Below are 21,809 nucleotides of genomic sequence, written 5' to 3' on the forward strand. Positions count from 1 at the left end.
TTGGTTAATTTAAAGAAGGATGGTATGAGTATGGAAGCCTTTCTTGGGAAAACTCAAAGTTTATTAACTGAGTTTAATAAGCTTTTACCCGTTGGAGGGACACCTGATGAACAGATTGCCCAACGTGAAAAGTTTTTTGTTGTTCTGGTTTTGACTAAATTAGGCCCCGAGTTTGAGAATACTCGAAACCAGATTCTTGGGGATAAAGGTGTGCCAGGGGTCCAAGAGTTGTTCAAACGCCTTCTTCAAGTGGCCTCTTTTCCTGGTGAAACTTCTGCATCCACTACAGAACAATCTGCTCTTGTGATTCAAGGAAGTCGTGGTAATAATCTGGGCAATCGGAATAAAGATCGTAGTGGGCAGAAAAATGCTAGATACTGTGATTACTGCAATAGATCTGGACACACACGGGACCGATGTTGGAAACTGCATGGGAAACCGTTGACTGCTCCTACAAATGTGGCTCAACTCAAACTAGAAGAATCAGGTTCTAAAAATGTCTCTCTTGCAGAATATGAAGAGTTTGCACGGTTTAAGGCTAATGCCCAAGCTACTGTTTTCACTCCTTTGGCTCATACGGGAGAGACTCATGCTGCCCTTGTTTCTCAATCTGGACCTCTCGGACCCTGGGTCCTTGATTCAGGTGCCTCCGAACATATATGTGGTAATTCTTCCTTATTGACCCATCTCACAAACTCTAAGTCTCTTCCGTCCATTGTGTTTGGTAATGGATCCATATGTTCTGCTAAAGGAGTTGGTAAAGCAAGACCTCTTCCTGATTTACCCTTGTCATCAGTCTTGCATATACCTACTTGTCCTTTTAATTTGATTTCCATTCGTCAACTTACTCGTTCTCTTGATTGTCTTGTCACTTTTTCTCCTGATTCGGTTGTTATACAGGACCGTCGTTCGGGGAAGACGATTGGCTCGGGGTATGAATCAAAAGGGTTATACCGTCTATCCACTCCTGCTTCCGCTGTCTGTAGTGCTACTATTTCTCCTTCCCTTACTCATTGTCGTCTAGGTCATCCAAGTTTGAAGAAACTACAACAACTTGAACCGAGTCTCTCAAAGCTGTCTTCACTAGAGTGTGAATCTTGTCAATTTGGGAAACATTCAAGAACCTCCTTTCCTGAACGGGTTAATAAAGTGTCCTCATCCCCTTTTTCCTTAGTTCACAGTGATATTTGGGGCCCTTGTCGTGTCACTTCTGTGTTAGGTTTTAAATATTTTGTTACTTTTATTGATGACTTTTCGCGTTGTACTTGGGTTTTCCTAATGCAACGACGTTCTGATCTATTCAACATCTTTCAGAAATTTCATAATGAAATCAAGAATCAATTTGGAGTCTCTATTAAAGTTCTTCGAAGTGATAATGCCAGGGAATATTTCAATACTCCTTTGTCTACCCTCCTTGACTCTGAAGGTATTCTCCATGAGTCTTCTTGTCCAGATACTCCACAACAGAATGGTGTGTCTGAACGAAAGAATAGGCATCTAGTGGAAACCGCTCGGACTATGCTCCTTCACTATAAGGTTCCCTCTTATTTCTGGGGAGATGCTATCCTCCACTCATGTTACCTTATTAACCGTATGCCATCGTCTGTTCTACATGGCAAAATACCTTATAACATATTGTTTCCTCAAGAGTCATTACACAAGCTTCCGCTGAGGGTTTTTGGTTGCACTTGCTTTGTTCGGGATATTACTCCTGGTCGTGATAAACTGTCACCCAAGTCCTTGAAATGTATTTTTGTGGGGTACTCTAGGGTTCAAAAAGGGTTCAGGTGTTATTGTCCTGAGACACAGCGATTCTATGTATCACCAAATGTTACCTTCTTTGAGTACACTCCGTTCTTTTCATCTGACTCTATAAGGGTGGTGGATCCTTTTCCTGATGTCCTACCAGTTCCCTCATTTGAAGGAGGGACAGAAATACCAATATCTCCTGTTGTCCTACCTCCCAATCCATCACAAACCCACACTGTTTCTCCTTTCCAGTTCACCTATCATCGTCGGTCAAAATTACCACCAACCACTACTGCTGCAAACATTGAACCTGCTGATTCATCTCCTGAGCGGTCCCTTCCCTCGGATTCGGGTCCTGCTCCAATCTCCAGTCCGCCCATTGCTAGTCGGGTAGGTAACCGGTCTACTCGCAATCCCTACCCTATATATAATTTTGTCTCTTATCACCGGTTTTCCCCTGTTTACAATGCTTTCATCTCCAGTTTATCATCTGTTTCTGTTCCTAATTCGGTTAGGGAAGCACTTTCCCATCCTGGTTGGCAGCAAGCTATGGTAGATGAAATGGTTGCTTTGCAATCCTCGGGAACTTGGGACTTGGTTCCATTACTTCCTGGCAAAACAGTTGTTGGTTGTCGTTGGGTTTATAATGTCAAAGTTGGGCCTGATGGACAGATAGATAGACTCAAAGCTCGCCTTGTAGCCAAGGGGTATACTCAAGTGTTTGGCGTTGATTACACTGATACGTTCTCACCCGTAGCCAAGATCTCTTCTATCAGAATCTTTCTGTCTATTGCTGCCATCCATCATTGGCCTCTATACCAACTTGACATCAAGAATGCCTTTTTACATGGGGATCTAAAAGAAGAGGTGTATATGGAGCAACCTCCGGGTTTTGTTGCTCAAGGGGGGGAGACTGATTTGGTTTGCAAATTAAAACGTTCTCTTTATGGATTGAAACAGTCTCCACGTGCCTGGTTCGGACGTTTTAGTACAGTTCTGCAAGAGTTTGGGTTAGTCCAAAGCAAAGTGGATCATTCTGTATTCTACCGGCATCGACATGGTAAGAGCGTTTATCTTGTTGTTTATGTCGATGATATTGTTATCACAGGAGATGATGCAGAAGGAATACTCCAGCTAAAGCAACATCTTTTCCAACATTTTGAGACAAAAGACCTTGGAAAATTAAAATACTTCTTAGGGATAGAAGTTGCCCAGTCAAAGCAAGGGATTTGTATATCTCAACGAAAATATGCTTTAGACATATTAGAGGAAACAGGTATGAGTGATTGCAGACCTATTGATACTCCCATGGATCCTAACATTAAGCTTGTACCGGAACAAGGGAAGCCCTTTTCAAATCCAGGAAGATATCGAAGATTGGTTGGAAAATTGTTGTACTTAACCGTCACTCGCCCTGACATCTCTTTTGCAGTTAGCGTTGTGAGTCAATTTTTGGCTTCTCCGTGTGATAGCCATTGGGAAGCTGTCATTAGGATCCTACGATACATCAAGAAGTCTCCCGGGAACGGTGTTTTATACAAGGATCGTGGAAATACAGAGATTGTTGGTTATACTGATGCAGATTGGGCTGGGTGCTCTTGGGATAGAAAGTCAACATCAGGGTACTGCGTTTTCCTTGGTGGCAATCTAGTATCTTGGAAAAGTAAGAAGCAAAATGTGGTGGCTCGATCGAGTGCAGAGGCAGAATATCGGTCAATAGCCTTGGGAACATGTGAACTAATCTGGTTAAAGCATCTCTTGACTGAATTAAATCTTTGCATGAAAGGGCCTATTAAACTAATGTGCGACAATCAAGCAGCCTTGCATATTGCATCCAATCCTGTCTTTCATGAGAGAACAAAACACATCGAAGTCGATTGTCATTTTATTCGCGAAAAGATTACATCCGGGGAAATCGTTACCTCATTCGTGGGTACAAATGATCAGTTGGCTGATATCTTCACCAAAGCTTTAAGAGGTCCCAGAGTTGAATATTTGTGTACCAAGCTTGGAGCTTTTGATATTCATGCTCCAGCTTGAGGGGGGATGTTGAGACTCATTAAGACTCATTATTATGCTTTTATTATTTCCTATGACTGTTCAGTTTCTATGTCTGTTAGTATCCCTAGGGCCCTATTAGTATTCCATCTTCTACCTATATATATGGTGCTGTGTAGTTGCTTGTAGACAGAGTGTAAATAACAAGACAATACTTTATTCTCCAAACTCCTTCAACAATGTTCATATTTGTCATTAATTCTAAAAGACAAGGCTTCAATTTGGCAGCACACTTTTCCAAGACTTCGCTTCCCAATATCGATGAACAAGGTGCAGTAGCCTAGATAAAAACATACCTAGTTAATCAAAAAATTGAAAACAATGTTTGGAGATAGCATCAATATTTGCATAGTGATTATTACCAGAGTTTCCTTTCTGAGGCTATCAAGAATGGAAACTTGAAAATCTAGTGAGACTTCATCTCTTTCTTCTATGAGCTGAGACATGATGTCTACCATGTATCTTAACACAGCATTGGTATGGTTGAAGCTTGATAAAAAGTGAAGGGTCAATTCTATAGACTCATTAAAGAGTACAAATGTACAATATAGGAGAATATTATACTATAGTGTGTAACGCTATATGATATGAACAACTAGAAAATACCTGATGATTTTGAGAAACAGTTGGAAAACGTTAACAGCTAACACATAGTCAAAATCCAATAGCATCACACACAACCTGTACTTCGCAACCGCTTCAAGAACTCTCAGGGCCTTACTATAGTAGTTACTATCAATGAAATATAACTTTTCAAGGGATGCTATAATCTGATGGAAAACGACCTGAGAACCAAAAGATGATATTTTTTAAACATAGATGCACATATATGATATATGTTAGACTGCTCAAGTAGAAAGAAATAATAAATAAATAAATAAATAAATACTAAAATTGTTTGCAACCCGGCCTAAGTTTTGAACATATAAAAAGTATTAAATACCTCCATTTCTATATTATCATAGGGTAGAACGGGTGCAGATATTCTTATAATTTCACAGATACAAGATGCAACAGAAACCTCAATGATTTTATCAGAATGTCTCAGAAGTTTCGTTTCAATCAGCGCTTTTTTAATTGGCTCAAGTACATTTCTCATCGACACTGAAGGGTCTTGCCCTATGCTCTTCAGTTCTGATTCAGCTTTCTAAAAGAAAATGCAATGCAACAGAAGAGTTAAAACAACAGTAGTAAACATATAATGTCCAGATGAGGACAGTAGTTTTGAGTGTGTGTGTGTAATTCAATATGTCAGTTTCTAAAAACATATATGAATAAACTATAGATGAAAGCATAAACATTTCTAAATAAAACGTAGACAGAACAACAACAACAACAACAACAACATAAGAATTGATCCTTTCAGGCAGGAAAAGAGACCCTAAAATTTTATAATCATTTGCCTGGTGAACAAATCCCATCAATGAAAACCAATCCAAGCATAATTGAACCTTTATATGCAAAAGAAAAGGGAAAGAATTTTACTTCAAGGAGGTTGAGAAGCTCGCCAGTGGATGAAGGAGGTGTAGAGAGCTCAATTCCAGACTCAATGAGCATCTCCTCAAGCTCCTTTTGTGATGGAAGAGGTGCAGCAGCAGCAGGAGAAGCCATCATTCTCAGCAAACAGAGTTCTACCCTCAATCAAGACTGAAAACCCTAGAAAAGCCATCATTCTCAGCAAACAGAGTTCTACCCTCAATCAAGACTGAAAACCCTAGAACTAAAGAACCCAAATTGTACTTCACTCGAAAAGAGGACCCACAGACACCCAATCCAGCAAATGTAAATCCGGATAAAGAAATTCTGAATTGGAGTTGACAAAGCGGATAAAGAAATGCTGAATTGGAGTTGACAAAGCCGATAAAGAAATTCTGAATTGGAGTTGACAAAGCGGATAAAGAAATGCTGAATTGGAGTTGATAAAGAACGTAACGAACGGTTTGTGTGTGGATTCCTGCTCATTTTTGCGTGGTTGTACAATGTTGAGTTTGGAATCCGTGTAATCCTGCCTGGATTCTTCTGCTTTTTGCGTGATTAATTCCATTCCATACCAAACAAAGTCCATATGCGCTTCTAAGTCACGCTCTGAAGAATCAACTGCCAATTGTCGCCAAATCTCTTCAGAGGGTTTTTGAATTTTTGTCTTTGGAGGCGAAGGGCCTTGGAGATGGCCTTGAATGTGGCAAATTATGCTGTGGATGAAGGAGGTGTATACGGATGCAAAAACGACGTCGTTTTAATAAAACGTGCGTCTCCCCGTAAAAAAAAATCAGGTTCGATTCCCAGCAACAACATATGAACTAAAATTCCATGCGTCTCCCCGTATAAAAAAAATCAGGTTCGATTCGCAGCAACAACATATGAACTAAAATTCCATAATCGATGAACTATAATTCTATAGTCGATGAACTATAATTCTATAATCTAATCTATGAACTAAAAATTCCATAATGAATGAACTAAAATTCCATAATCTATAAACTAAAATTTCAAAATCGATGAACAACAATTCCATAATCGATGAACTATAATTCCATAATCAATGAACTATAATTCCATAATCTATGAACTAAAATTTCAGAATGAATGAACAATATAATGTTGTTGATGGGAATCGAACCTGAATTTTCTTTAAAGGGGTGTTTTTTAATAAAACGACGTCGTTTTGGCATCCGTATGCACCATGCATGGTGCATACGGATGCACAGCATAACGATTGATAGCTTGAATGTCTCTATAAAATATAGGAAAAATTACACTTTCCCCCTTGTTATAGTATTTTTCCTCTTAAATTATTCATACATTCATATTTGTTCTCTCAATTTTTTTAAAAATTGACATTTTTTGTTCAATTTTAAATATGTTTTTGGCTTATTAAAAATAATAGTAAAATAAGTAAAAAACACTATTTACAAATATTATAATTATAATTTTAAATTATTTAAGTAACAAAATTAATACTTGAATACAAATTTAGTAATAATAAATTATATGTGTTTAAGTCTTAATTCTGTTGCTAGCACTATGTTAAAATTATAATTACAGAGTATAATATGTGTAAATGGTGCTTGTTTTTGCATTTATTTTGATTCTCATATACTTTTTCGTATTGAGACCCAATCTTTCTTGTTATCAATATTCTGCTCACTCACAAGAGCCTTGTAACAACGTTATTAACTGTAAAGTGACATCAGTCTTCTCTCATCCAAATTAGTTTATCATCTCTTTTGAACATGGACATGGGAATGTTTGTGATGAGAGTGGCGTCACGATGGTTAAATATATATTTTGAATTGTGTCCATGTCCGAACTTTGATCTAATTGGTTGTTGAGGAGAGAGGAAACAACAACATTTTCCAGAAAGGGAAATGTGGCGTGGTGATCTGTGGATTTGAGGGATCACGAAGTCATATGTCTCTCCAAATATTAATGCAGTTACCATTACCCATCCTCCAACAGTTATGATTTCTGATGATCTCCTTGGTGGTTAAGAGATTGTTCCAAATAAAGGATGGGTTGCTGCTAATTCTAACATCTAAGAATGAGGAGCCTAGGTAGTATTTTGCTTGGAATACTCTTGCAAGAAGGGACGAGGGGGAATTGAATGAGTCTCCAAGCTTGCTTGCATAACAGTGCACTGTTAAAGGGGTCCAGTTTTCGAAACCCAATACCACTCCAATCTTTGGGAATACAAAGCTAAGGTGTGACCAAGATTTCCATTGAATATCGTTACGGTTGCAATATTTTACTCCCCACCAAAAAACATTCATAGCACATTCAATTTCTCTCACAATCTCCTTTGGTATTTGAAATATACTCATAGCATAGGAAGGTAGTGCTTGTATCACACTTTGTATAAGAACTTATTTTCTGGGTCTTGATAAGAATATGTGATTCCAGCTGCTGATTTTGCTGAGAACTTTTTTTTGAATGCTAGTGGCTCTATTACAATGTAATATCTGTTCATATACTTTCACAACCTTCCAAATGGAAGTCCAACCCGGGTACCATTAGACCACATATACTTGCTGAGAACTTTATTCTTAAGGAATCCCAAAATCTCCTTTTTGTTTCATCCTACTACAAGTGACGATAAGCCGAGATAATTTATAGAATTCACTATCTCTCCAATCTCCATAATGTTGCTTATCATAGATCTCAGATTGTCATCATTAACAATAAAGCTGAGAAAAAATTAAGAGTTGTGTTATTCACATTCAAACTTTTCTCCTTCCAATAAAGTGTTTCACGTCTCAAAATGAAATGGTCTCACACACTTATTTTTTTTTCTCTACCCATCAATTATAAGTCATATTATGAAAGAATTTATGAGACGTAAAAAGAATTTTCTCCATATTAAATTATTTGTGAAATAATATAATAACTATCTTCTCCCAAATATAATAATAACTATCTTATAAGAGCCAATGAAAGTTATATTACTCAATTATGTCTATTTTTTTTTATGCTTTTCAAGTTGTACATTATTTTTTAAATAAAATATAAATTTTGTCATAATTAAAAGTTGTAGTTATACTTTTAAGTAAAAGTACCTTGTTAACCAAGGACCTTGTAATTCAATAGTACCATGTTGCTCCCCTATGTGGAATGTGATACGTTTAAGTCTTAGTGGAGGCATTTGCATGTTACATGTAGTATTTGTTCATAATCCAACAAGTCAATACCACTTGACCACAAGGTCTTTGACTTTTGAGTATTATTTGTATGTTTTTTAAATTAGGTAAGAAGGAAATCGTAATTACTATTCGAGAATATATATTGAGTAAATTTATTTTTTATGTAATAAGTGACAAATCACACATGAGAGATAAATCATACTAAAAAAAGTATGTATAATAGGCTCAACAGCTCAACCCAAAGAGTAGCAGAATCATGCTAATTCCACTTAGACACAACTTTCGGAGCATTATATTTTTTCTAAATTAATTTCATTAAATATTACAAAGCCTTATTTTGTACTATATATAAGTAATGGAAATAGTATTTTTTTAATCTGTAAATTGTTGCATAATGGACAACTTAGTCCCTTATTTATAATGGTAACCCTCTTTAGTCCCTTACTGTTTTTTTTTTTTTTTTTTTTTTTTTATATATATATATAGCATTTTTAGTCTCTGATGTCAAATATTTGTTCAAACCTAACGATAGTTTGTAATAATAATCGACACATTAAAAGGACAATGATGTACATTTTTTAGATTATTTTTTTCTTCCATCACTATCCCAATAGTCATATATTGCATTCCTTTATCTACCATTATTGAGGTAATTTTTATTCTAAAAATTCGAACGTTCATCTTTTAGGAAAGTTACAAGTATATGTTCGAAGTTTAATTGATTAAAAGATGTCCCAAGTTTCAAATTGTATGTCTTTTGAAATGTATTAAGAATTTCGGTATAGATGTAAGGATGTGCAGCTATCAATTAGGATGTCTTAAAATTATGTCACTTTAGGTAAATGTTTTCGAGCATTTCCACAAAAAGCAAGTGTTTATTTTATCTAATGTGAGTACCTCTGTTACCCTATCTTTTGCATTATTCAAATTTTTGAGAAGTGATTAATACAAATTTCTCCAAATTTTGTATTTGTTAATGAAAGAGTATTGTGGGATGTTTAGGTGGATTGATATAAATGTTTGAGTGTGTTATGAAGATAATCCGAGCGTTATTGAAGATTCTTGATAAAAAAAAAAAAAAAAAAAAAAAAAAAAAAAAACAGAATCAGAATGACATGTTAAAACTTGAAATTGAAAAAAGAAAAAAAAAAAAAGAAAATTGTGTTGATGAAATTTGTAGTAAGTCTAATTGGTAAATTTACAAAAAACAAAAAAGCTCAATCATGTGTATAAGGGCCTCCAAATGGACAATTCAATAATTAAATGGCACTACAAATATAATTATGTAACTGAGTTGTCTATTATATTACAATTAAGAGACTAAAATAATCATTTTCGCTATAAAGTAATATTAATAATCTATTGAATTGAGAGCCTTAATCCGTTTAGACTAGTCTGAAAAAGTGGATTAGACCAAATTAATTCAAATTGTGTGCAAACACACTAAATCGCGTTTGCACACATTTAATGCGCGTTCGCACACACTTAATCTAATCTAGACCATTTAAAAATATTAGATGGATGCACATGATGTGTTATCACCTAAACACATGTTCTCATATATATATATATATATATATATATATATATATATATATATATATATATATATATATATAGTGTTTGTTTCAATGTTGGCCATATTAGCTCCTGGTAAGGGTTATATATGCACATAAGTTTTATGTAATATAGCACATTGTGGTCCAACTATGCTTTTCTTCACATTTTATACTGATAATTCAAAACATTTATTACTTGTAATTAAATTTTCTGATGTAATCTAGAGTGGTTGCTACACAATTTTTTCTAGTTGTTAATGAGGCAAGTATGCTAAACATATAGGTTTCATATACTTGTTTATATAGCATATAATTTTGGTGATCTTTTGATATTTTTACCAAGTGTACATTTTTACTCTTTAATGAGTCAATAGAATTAACCCTTTACTTTTGATCAAGCCCCAAACATACAAATGTTGTATTAAGATACATGGTAAACATCATGTCTCAGCTCATAAAAGAAAGAGATGAAGTCTCACTAGATTTTCAGGTGAGGGTATCAAGAATGGACACTTGAAAATCTAGTGAGACCTCATCTCTTTCTTCTATGAGCTAAGACATGATATCTACCATGTATCTTAATATCGCATTGGTATGCTTGAGGCTTAATCAAAAGTGAAGGGTCAATTCTAGACTCATTAAAGAGCACAAATGTACAATGTAGCAGAATCTTATATTAGTGTGTAAGCATCCAAGGAAGGAAACTGACACGGTGAAAATAGCAAAATTATATGCTACGGAGTATATAATATGAACAACTGTGTAGCTACCACTCTAGATTACATCAGAAAAGTTTACTACAAATAATAATAAGTGTTTCGAAAAATTAGTATAAAATCTGAAGAAAATCATAGTTGAACAACAATGTGTCATATTACATAAAAGCTTATGTGAATATATTACCCTTACTAAGAGCTAATATGGCCAACATTGAAACAACAATAAGAACAAACACTTATTATGCAATATATATTATAGTAGGTTTCCGTGGAGAGATACCTGATGATTTTGAGAAACAGTTGGAAAACGTTAACAGCTAGCACATAGTCAAAATCCAATAGCATCACACACAACCTGTACTTCGCAACGGCTTCAAGAACCCTCAGGGCCTTACTATAATAGTTACTGTCAATGTAATATAACTTTTCAAGAGATGCTATAATCTGATGGAAAACGACCTGAGAACCAAAAGATGATATTTTTTAAACATAGATGCACATATATGATATATGTTAGACTGCTCAAGTAGAAAGAAATAATAAATAAATAAATACTAAAATTGTTTGCAACCTGGTCTAGTTTTGAACATATAAAAAGTATTAAATACCTCTATTTATGTATTATCATAGGGTAGAACAGGTGCAGATAAATTCATAATTTCACATATACAAGATGTTATGTTCTCCCGTCACGGGCAAGACAACATAAGGATAATAATAATAATATTGCATAATAAGTGTTTGTTTTATTGTTGTTTAAATGCTGGCCATATTAACTACTGGTAAGGGTTATATATGCACATAAGCTTTTATGTAATATGACACATTATTGTCCAATTATGGTTTTCTTCACATTTTATACTTATCATTCAAAATTCAAAACACTTATTATTACTTGTAGTTAAATTTTCTAATGTAATCTAAAGTGGTTGCTACACAATTTTTTCTAGTTGTTCATGAGGCAAGTATGCTAAACATATAGGTTTCATATACTTGTTTATATAGCATATAAATTTGGTGATCTTTTGATATTTTTGCCAAGTGTACATTTTTACTCTTTAATGAGTCAATAGAATTAACCATTTACTTTTTATCAAGCCCCAAACATACAAATGTTGTATTAAGATACATGGTAGACATCATGTCTCAGCTCATCAGCTCATAAAAGAAAGAGATGAAGTCTCACTAGATTTTCAGGTGAGACTATCAAGAATGGACACTTAAAATCTAGTAAGACCTCATCTCTTTCTTCAATGAGCTGAGACATGATGTCTACCATGTATCTTAATACCGCATTGTACTCATGAGCACAAATTCTATACTCATGAGCACAAATGTACAATGTAGCAGAATATTCTATTAGTGTGTAAGCATCGAAGGAAGGAAACTGACTTGGTGAAAATATCAAAATTATATGCTACGGAGTATATAATACGAACAACTGTGTAGCTACCGCTCTATATTACATCAAAAAAGTTAACTACAAGTAATAATAAGTGTTTTAAAAGATCAATATAAAATCTGAAGAAAATCATAGTTGGACAACAATGTGTCATATTACGTAAAAGCTTATGTGCATATATAACCCTTACCAAGAGCTAATATGGCCAACGTTGAAACAACAATAAGAACAAACAATTATTATGCAATATATATTACAGTTAAAGGTTTCCTGTGGAGAGATACCTGATGATTTTGAGGAACAGTTGGAAAACGTTAACAGCTAACCCAGTAAAAAGCCAATAGCATCACACCATCACACACAACCTGCACTTCGCAACGGCTTAAATAACTCTCGGAGCTTTACTATAGCAGTTACTATCAATGTAATATAACTTTTCAAGCAATGCTATAATATGATGGAAAATGACCTGAGCACCAAAAGACAATACTTTTTCAACATAGATGCACATATATGATATATGTTAGAATGCTCAGGTAGATAGAATAAATAAATAAATAAATAAATACTGAAATTGTTTGCAACCTGGCCTAAGTTTAGAACAAATAAAGTATTAAATACTACCATTTTTGTATTATTATAGGGTAGAACGGGTGCAGATAAATTCATAATTTCACATATACAAGATGTTACAAGACAACATAAGGATAAATGGACAAAGAATAATAGTTGGAAAAGGAAAAGAAGAAAACATTGGGTTTGCTTGAAATCCAAAACTCCCTTAGATACTGGGTTTATAATTGCCAACATAATGGAGCATGAGAGTAGTCAACATGGGTCAAAGTCAGCCTAAATATCAGTATTCTTGAAAAGCAAATTGTTAGGGAATGGCCCTTGCCCTTCATCTTGGAAAATCCTATTTAAGAAGATAGAAAGTAGGATATTCAGAGGGCAATAGAGGGAATTTTATGCAACACATAAACTACTGAAATATCTGCACGTTGGGGTTATGCACCTTGTGCTTTTTCGTGTTAGGGTCAAAAGAAGAAATCACTCGCTCATTAATCCTGTAAAGAGAAAAGAACAGTGAACAGAAAATATGACAAGAATTGCTTGCATAATTTACAAGACAACTTAATATCACTTCTTAGACTTAAAAAAGCAAAACTTTAAAAATACATATTAAAAGAATAAATCAAAAGTGCATAAGCTACATGTTTAATCTGGGGACTTTCACTGGGAAGGAAAGTCCAAAGATGATGTGAGTTGACTTCAGTTGGCATTTCAAATTTGCATAATCCTCTGGCCTTTTGGAGCGAACAATACTAATGGGCAGCTGCAATGAAACAAACCACTCACTCCACACAAATTTAATTAAGTACTAAATAATTCAATTAAATGTTGCCACATCAAGAGGAAAAATTAGGAGGAAAACTTTTAGAAAGAATACCTAGAATTACTCAATTATCAATTACCATAACATCAAGGATACATTAGTTGATTCAATTATCTGACATGCTTACTATTCATTATCCCATCCTGCAATTCTGTCTCACTTTCAAAACTGAAGTTGCCAAATAGTATTGTTGTATTGCATTCAGTCCTTTCCTTTTATTTTGTGCTCATCTCCCTTCCTCTTCCTCTTTACTCCATCAGAAAGCAAAGTCAGTCAGTTACAAGCCCCTGTAAATTGCATCCATGTTATGTTTACAAAGAGGCAGTTGACCTAACCAATAAAATCATAGCTTGCTAACAAGACAATATACAATGTGGGAATTTAACTCACTTCTTTGACTGGAACCTCTTCAAGAAATCATAGCTTACTAACTAGATAATGTACAACATGGGAATTTAACTCACTTCTTTGACTGGAACCTATCAAGCAATTCCCAGCGCTCACATCTGAGATTCAAGATTTCTACATCATCATCAGTGTATATGACCTACAACAGTACAGTAACAGAAAGCAACTTAGCACATTAAAATTAAAGGAAGATACGAGATAAAGCCAATACATCATGATACAGATGTTTAAAATCTTTCCATGAATGTGACGAAAAATCAATGCATGCTCTGATTGCTCTCTTGAAATAGAGGAAACAAAGACATGATTCCACCACATTCTTAATGTGCTTTAAGGCTTTAAACTATAATTATAGACCTGTGGGGCTTTTCCCTGGCTCTTGTTAATCTAGGTACAAGAAGGCTATGCCCTCTACTTAAAACCTGCTCTCCTGGGCTTGGCTTTGTGTAGTTCAACATTTGGCCTCTAAGTAAAAAGATTAGTGCGTTATTGACAAACAAATACAGGAGAAATATCTCAAAATGGATTGGGCAGAAATTAGAATAATGGGAGTTGGTTTATAATTGCCAACATAATGGAGCATGAGTAGTCAAGATGCGTCAAACTCAGCCTAAATATCACTATCCTAGAAAAGCAAATTGTTAGGGAAGAGCATTTGCCTTTCATCTTGGAAAATCCTATTTTTGAAGATAGAAAATAGTATATCCAAAGGGCAATTATACGCAACACATAAAATACAGAAATATCTGCCCGTTGGGCTTATGTACCTTGTGCTTTTCCATCTTAGGGTTAAAAGAAGAAATCACCCCCTCATAAAACCTGTAAAGAGAAAAGAACAGAAAATATGATAAGAATTTCTTGCATAATTTACCAGACAACTTAATAGCGCTTCTTAGACTTCTTTCTTTTTTTTGAATGCTCATAATACAGAAATATCTGCCCGTTGGGCTTATGTACCTTGTGTTTTTCCATCTTAGGGTTAAAAGAAGAAATCACCCCCTCATAAAACCTGTAAAGAGAAAAGAACAGAAAATATGATAAGAATTGCTTGCATAATTTACAAGACAACTTAATAGCGCTTCTTAGCTACTTTTTCAACCTAATGAAGCACAAAGAGCCAATATCGCCTCCACTAAGGCTCGAACCCACAACCTCCCATATAAGGGAGCAACTTGGTGCCATTGGACCACAAGGTCCTTGGCAGCGCTTCTTAGACTTAAAAAAGCAAAACTTTAAAAATACATATTAAAAGAATAAATCAAAAGTGCATAAGCTACATGTTTACAAATTAAATGCAACAATTTGTATATATTTACCATAGGATTCAAATAATGTAAATGCGATATCTCAAAAGGATTCATCTTTCAGACCTATAACCTTAGGTGTCAAATTTATAAAATTGAATTTGAAGTTCAAAAGCACAAGCTGTTAACAACTGAGGGAAATTGTCAAATGTTGTAATCAATGGAACAAGTGATGCTTTCCATCTCAATAGGTAATAATGGAACAAGTGAAGCGTTCTATTTCAATGGGTACTAAGACAGTCATTCAATTTGCCCTTCTTAAGTACTTACCTTCTATCTCGGGGCCACCAGACTTTGACTTTAGCCCCTACCAACTCTTTTCCGTAATCTTTAATAGTATGAAGCTTTTTAGAATCCTGAATATGAATAAAAACCATAAGTGTACACATTTGGTTATTTTGCCCAAAAGAGAGTAATGGCATATAAAACAAATAGGGTAAAATGTCATAGTTAGATGCAAAATATCAATGAAATGGCTATACTGGGAAGTTCATAAATTATACATATTTTATTTACTTTATACAAAATGTCAAAAATAAGCAAATTTTAATGAAGACTAATTATGTATTACCCAATTTTCAGTAGCAAAATAATAGTACTATATAACATTTGTAGTTGCTAAGAAAATTAAAAGATGTCGCATCTTAGAAATGTAATCTTAAGAAAACTGCATTTCATAAATATGACTTTTGGGAAAAAAAAAATCTTATATTTTCAGTGAAAAAGGTTCACTTGATAAATGCCAAGTTCTTCCATAGTCATAAAGGAAGTTGGATTTAGATGAAAAGCTTTACTTCTTATCTCCTATGAAATGCATCACACATTCTCCCTAATCCTCACCTGTCACAAACATGATTGCCTCCGTAAAGACTTCATATAGAAAGATTTCAGGCAATTGAGCAGAAGTGTTTAAAAATGGGGTTAAAAGCTGCATTCTCTAATGCGGATTTTGATGGGATGAATATAGTAAAGTCTTCCAAAAGACACATTAGGGAAATGAAGCTTTAAGAATTCTCATTTCCAAAATGTGTCTCCGGACATTTTTTTTCTTTCTATTAATAATCCAAAATGAATTACTCACCATCCCATTTGTGCCCCTTTTACAATTCTCTCAGCCAATTTAACCAAGCTTATGTTTTTATACTAATAAATTGAATTTTGAAAATAAAAATTTATATTCTGGAGTAATAACTAATAAGTATATATTCAATAAAATACATAAGAAATGGTACTTGCCTAATTTTTAAAGAATTCTGCTATATTGGAACATAAGAGATGATCATATTAAAAACAACTTTTTTTGAAACAAAGTAGAATGTGACCCTTCTCAAGGCGGACAAAGAGAATCAACTAATATTGTTCAATAAGGTCAACACACATCTAGGGTTGCACTCATCGGAAAATGCAATAATATGGTATAATCTTTTATGCATCCATTTTGGGTACACTTGTGGTGGATAGGATTTACCGTTGAGTTACCTCAAGTTCAACATATGTCTAGGAGTCACTGGTTGCAAGAAGGATAACATGATACTAAGTTTTTAATTTTTTATTTTTTTGGGTACATTAATGGGGCCATGGGGGACAGTGTTTACCATGGTACTAATTATATCCCAATTTTTCACTGCAAATTGTAAGTTATAATAAAGTTCAAGAGTAAATTTCACTTTTGGTCATATGACTATTGGGGTGTTGTTAATTTGAGTCCACAACTTTCAAAACTAACAATTTAATACCCTAACTTTTCAATTTTTATCAATTTTAGTCAGCCCTGTCAAATTGTCGGCCAATTGTCGCCGAAATCTTTTAATTCAGTGTTAAAATGAAAGATAATTTGTAAACCATTGTTTGAATTAATATAGAGGCAGGTGAGATGTGGATAAAAATTGGCGATAATTGGCTAGCAATTTGGCCGTACTGACTAAAATTGATAAAAATTAAATAGTTACGGTACTAAATTGCTAGTTTTGAAAGTTGTGGACTGAAATTGACAACACCCTAATAATCATAGGACCATAATGAAATGCAATCAATTCAATACGGGTTAAGGCAAAGTTGAGTTTGTTGCGATAGCCCTTCACGGTAACGTCGTCCTGACTTCTGAGTAAGATTGTGGCGTTAGTTTTTCAAACAACAGCCAGAGATGCATCGAGACAAGAACGGTTTGTTGGTGAAAGGAGCCTAGTTTGTTACCATGTGAAGAAAGATACTTGGATTTGATATATTCAAATGGTTGGTACAACAGAGTATATATACAAGTAAGAAACCTAAACTTTAAAAATATGACCCTTCATATAAAACATTACAATGGTACCATTCCTTTGTTTAAAGCTTGCTTCCTCAAGTGTTTAGTTCTTGTGCTTATATTTTGGTGATGATTTCGTTGAAGAGATGACTTCTCTGCAAGTCTGCATCATTGGCTATTTCTTTTTCCTTCTTCTTTATACGTACAGTCAAACTAGGAGATGCCTCACTCTTGCATGAACTAAACATTACAATGGTACCATTCCTTTGTTTAAAGCTTGCTTCCTCAAGTGTTTAGTTCTTGTGCTTATATTTTGGTGATGATTTCGTTGAAGAGATGACTCCTCCCACAATTTTCCTTGGAAGGCCTAGTTGCTTCAAAACTCTTTCTCATAGTGAGATATGTGAAATCAACTTTTCCAACTGTCTTGCATAGGTTCTTGTTCTAAGAATCGCCAATGGTGTTCCATTGTCCATTTTTCGCTAAATTTTGGTCTTTTATGAAATTTAAAGGATTTTTGGATCCGTTGTCAAGTTTCTTTCCTGAGGGAGTTCAATTTTGGTATTACCGTATTTGCTTCTTCATTTTCAGTGTGCCTTATTTGTTCCCTGAGGGTGTTTAATTTCGGCAATCGGCACTATAATATTTTATGTCCAAAGGCCATTTATTATTTCTAAAGTTTCAAGAAAGGGGGGCATAGGGAGTATTACCATGAACCACGCATGTTTTGTTCTTCCATTGCTATGGAGCTTCTCTTTATCGCTTTCGCTATCTTCATTGCTATGGACCATATGTACCAATTTATTGCTCCTGCTCCATTTCACCTCTACTTCTCTTGATGAAGGCTTTTTTACATTTGTTCAAGAGTGTTTGTGTCACTTTGTTACCTTGAGCTTGTTCATGTTCAAATCCATCCTTGATACTTTCAACTTCATTTCCAAGGGTTGTGTATAGTGCTATGACTTCCGACAACATTCAACGCTATTATCCTCTTGCGGCATTTAATCTTCATTTGTAATTTTGAGTTAGGTGGAGTGTTTGTTTTAATTCAAGCGTGGAACTTCTAGATATTCCAGCTTGAGGGGAGTGTTGAATAATAGGAAGCCTTAGTCCTATTCCTATTAGGAGTAATCTTGATTTCCTATTCAAGGTAGGAGTGGTTTAACCCAATGTTTCTATAAATATAGAATCTCTATACACTCTATACCGTTCAAGAAACATAGAGAGACAATTTATTATTATTATTAACATAATCATATATTCTCTCTATTCCAAGTATTCTCACATTTTTGCTTCCGCTTAGTCACCACCCACTAGGCTTTTCAATCCCTCACAATCAACACACTCGTTGGAAAGTGCAATAATATAGTATTACCTTTTATGCATTCTTTTTGGTACACTTACGGTGGAAAGGATTTACTGTTGAGATACCCCAAGTTTAACATATGTCTAGGGGTGCACTGGTTGCAAGAAGGAGAATATGATACTAAGTTCCTAATTTTTTTTTTATTTTCTTGGAATACATAATAGAGGACAGAATTTAGCAGTAAGATATCCTAAACCACTAATATGGTACTAATTAGAGATAGAAGAGAAAGAGGCAGATGGAAATTTAAGTTTTAATAGAAAACAGTAAAGAGATGCAAACCAATTAGTTATGGGTTAAGGCAATGCAGAAATACAATGATTAGCAAACTGAATAGATAGAATCACAAAGATTACTCTAACCAGAAATCTAGAGAATCTGCAAGCACCATTACAGTAGTACCTTTTCTTTAAGTTTTCTCTGGGCAGACCTAGTCCCTTCATATCTCTTTTGCACGGTGAGATCTGTCTGATTCTTCTTTCGTTGGCCCCTTTTGCAAGGACTTTTTGTGCTGCTGGGGGCTAACACATCAGGCTTAGTCACAGACTCCTTTCCAGTTACAGCTGGCAATGCTAACACAATTGAAGTTGCATTAATGTCCAATGAACTCCAAGATTTATTCTCTTGTTCCTTCTTGATAGTAGGTTCTTCACCAGAGCGTTTGCTTTCGTTCATCCCAAAAGAATCATGTCCCTTATCAGGTCTTATCTTCTCTGACAGTGCACTCAAATCCATTTGTTGTTGCAACTCTTTTGTATTTTTATGCATGGGATCAGACGGTGCATCAGTATCTTTTAGCTGTTCAGCCTGATTGCGATTGTTTAATGCCTTCAATGACCCATCAGGTTCCAGGTTAATGTTATTGTTATTCATTGTCGGAGTGGCATCCAGTAGTGGTACCTGAGGAAGTTGAAGAGCAGATGTTCCTTCTACATATGGTACAGAACCAGCATTTTCCACCTGATCATTCACGAAAAAATGAAAAATTAGATTGTTATCCATTAGAAGGAAATCCCCTCCTCCCACAAACACAGAAGAATATCATATTCATCATATCTCAATGTAGAATGGCAAGTGACAGCATAAAACAAGCAGATCAGATGACCATGGCTTCAATCTAGACAGTATTAAAGACTTCTTCTTTAAGGATAAATGGTTCTATGATTTTAAAATTAAGGGAAAATTGCATTTTTGGTTCTCCAGTTATACTTGTGGTACAGACTTAGTCCCTGAGTTATATGCGTGACCATCTTTAACCCCTAAGTGATGCATAGAGTGGCAATTTGAGTCCTTGAAGGACAAAATCAGCCATTTTAGTAAGTGACAAATTGGTGGTAGAAAGTCCCTGAGGGACTATAATCTCCACTTCGTGCATAACTTAGGGGTTAAAGATGGTCACGCATATAACACAGGGACTAAGTTTGTACCGTGGCTATAACTGAAGGACCAAAATTACAATTTTCCCCAAAATTAATGCATCTCTTGACTACCAAACCTTACGCTGACAGCAAATAATAGATAACAAAGTTTTGAAGATTGAGAGCATAACCTCAACCCAACTCGACCAATCCTAGCCTAGTTAAGTTCAGTTATATGGATTCTGTTTCTCCATTTCATTCTTATTAATGCTACATCAGTCATAACTTCTTGCAATAGTACGTCTTTCTTAATGTCTACTCCCTTCACCTAGCTTCTAGCCTTCTACAGATTCCAACTGCTCATTCTATCCAAGAGCATACGCTGAACACACCCAAATTATCTTAATCTATAAACATCTTCTGATCTTCAAAGGAAATACTACAGTAGGAAGTCAACATGTTTAATAAAAAATACGCAAACACATAGATACCATGTTTTCTCCCTCAGGAACTTCATGCAATATTCAGCCAAGTACTTTGCAATAATCATCCAAATTCATGTTCATATTTGTCATTAATTCAAAAAGACAAGGCTTCAGTCTGGCAGCACACTTTTCCAAGACTTCTTTTCCCAATACCGTTGAACAAGGTGCAGTATCCTAGATAAAAACATACCTAGTTAATCAAATAATTGAAAACAATGTTTGGAGATAGCATCAATATTTGCATAGTGATTATTACCAGAGTTTCCTTTCTTAGGCTATCAAGAATGGACACTTGAAAATCTAGTGAGACTTCATCTCTTTCTTCTATGAGCTGAGACATGATGTCCACCATGTATCTTAATACAGAATCGGTATGCTCGACGCTTGATAAAAAGTGAAGGGTCAATTCTATAGACTCATTAAAGAGTACAAATGTACAATGTAGCAGAATATTATACTATAGTGTGTAAGCTTCCAAGGAAACTGACTTGGTGAAAATATCAAAATTATACGCTATATGATATGAACAACTAGAAAATACCTGATGATTTTGAGAAACAGTTGGAAAACGTTAACAGCTAACACATAGTCAAAATCCAATAGCATCACACACAACCTGTACTTCGCAACCGCTTCAAGAACTCTCAGGGCCTTACTATAGTAGTTACTATCAATGTAATATAACTTTTCAAGGGATGCTATAATCTGATGGAAAACGACCTGAGAACCAAAAGATGATATTTTTTAAACATAGATGCACATATATGATATATGTTAGACTGCTCAAGTAGAAAGAAATAATAAATAAATAAATAAATACTAAAATTGTTTGCAACCTGGCCTTAGTTTTGAACATATAAAAAGTATTAAATACCTCCATTTCTGTATTATCATAGGGTAGAACGGGTGCAGATATTCTCATAATTTCACAGATACAAGATGCAACAGAAACCTCAATGATTTTTCCAGAATGTCTCAGAAGTTTCGTTTCAATCAGCGCTTTTTTAATTGGCTCAAGTACATTTCTCGTCGACACTGAAGGGTCTTGCCCTATGCTCTTCAGTTCTGATTCAACTTTCTAAAAGAAAATGCAATGCAACACAAGAGTTAAAACAACAGTAGT

At 34.8% G+C, this 21,809-nt stretch overlaps 2 protein-coding genes across 2 annotated transcripts in view; both read right to left on the reverse strand.

Annotated features, from left to right (window-relative positions):
- The window catches only part of LOC109165340 (sister chromatid cohesion protein PDS5-like), a 31,517-nt gene that overhangs the window by 8,944 nt on the left and 764 nt on the right, over positions 1-21,809 (reverse strand). Inside the window, exons 2-5 of the mRNA XM_019314059.1 lie at positions 4,751-4,954; positions 4,414-4,592; positions 4,170-4,296; positions 3,989-4,087 (exon numbers count right to left, since the gene is read on the reverse strand). Coding sequence (XP_019169604.1) covers positions 3,989-4,087; positions 4,170-4,296; positions 4,414-4,592; positions 4,751-4,954 — 609 coding nt within the window. The remainder of the gene's footprint in view (positions 1-3,988; positions 4,088-4,169; positions 4,297-4,413; positions 4,593-4,750; positions 4,955-21,809) is intronic.
- Positions 13,625-19,933, reverse strand: LOC109165343 (DNA mismatch repair protein MSH6-like). The gene is made up of 5 exons (XM_019314061.1): positions 19,246-19,933; positions 15,503-15,588; positions 14,696-14,747; positions 13,985-14,067; positions 13,625-13,807 (listed from the first exon to the last, which is right to left on the reverse strand). Exons 1-5 carry the CDS (start codon positions 19,843-19,845, stop codon positions 13,798-13,800), a joined length of 831 nt encoding a protein of 276 aa, XP_019169606.1. The 5' UTR covers positions 19,846-19,933; the 3' UTR covers positions 13,625-13,797.

Source organism: Ipomoea nil, unplaced genomic scaffold (genome assembly GCF_001879475.1).
Source record: "Ipomoea nil cultivar Tokyo-kokei standard unplaced genomic scaffold, Asagao_1.1 scaffold3069, whole genome shotgun sequence".
Taxonomy (NCBI): domain Eukaryota; kingdom Viridiplantae; phylum Streptophyta; class Magnoliopsida; order Solanales; family Convolvulaceae; genus Ipomoea; species Ipomoea nil.

What these genes read in the sequence shown, in the direction of transcription:
- LOC109165343 (XM_019314061.1), bottom strand. Translation starts at nt 19,845, where the DNA reads ATGGATAACAATCTAATTTTTCATTTTTTCGTGAATGATCAGGTGGAA. An exon ending in AGAGAAAACTTAAAGAAAAG is followed by an intron (nt 15,589 to 19,245) that starts GTACTACTGTAA and finishes ATTCATATTCAG; the next exon opens with GATTCTAAAAAGCTTCATAC. An exon ending in TGGTGGCCCCGAGATAGAAG is followed by an intron (nt 14,748 to 15,502) that starts GTAAGTACTTAA and finishes TTCTCTTTACAG; the next exon opens with GTTTTATGAGGGGGTGATTT.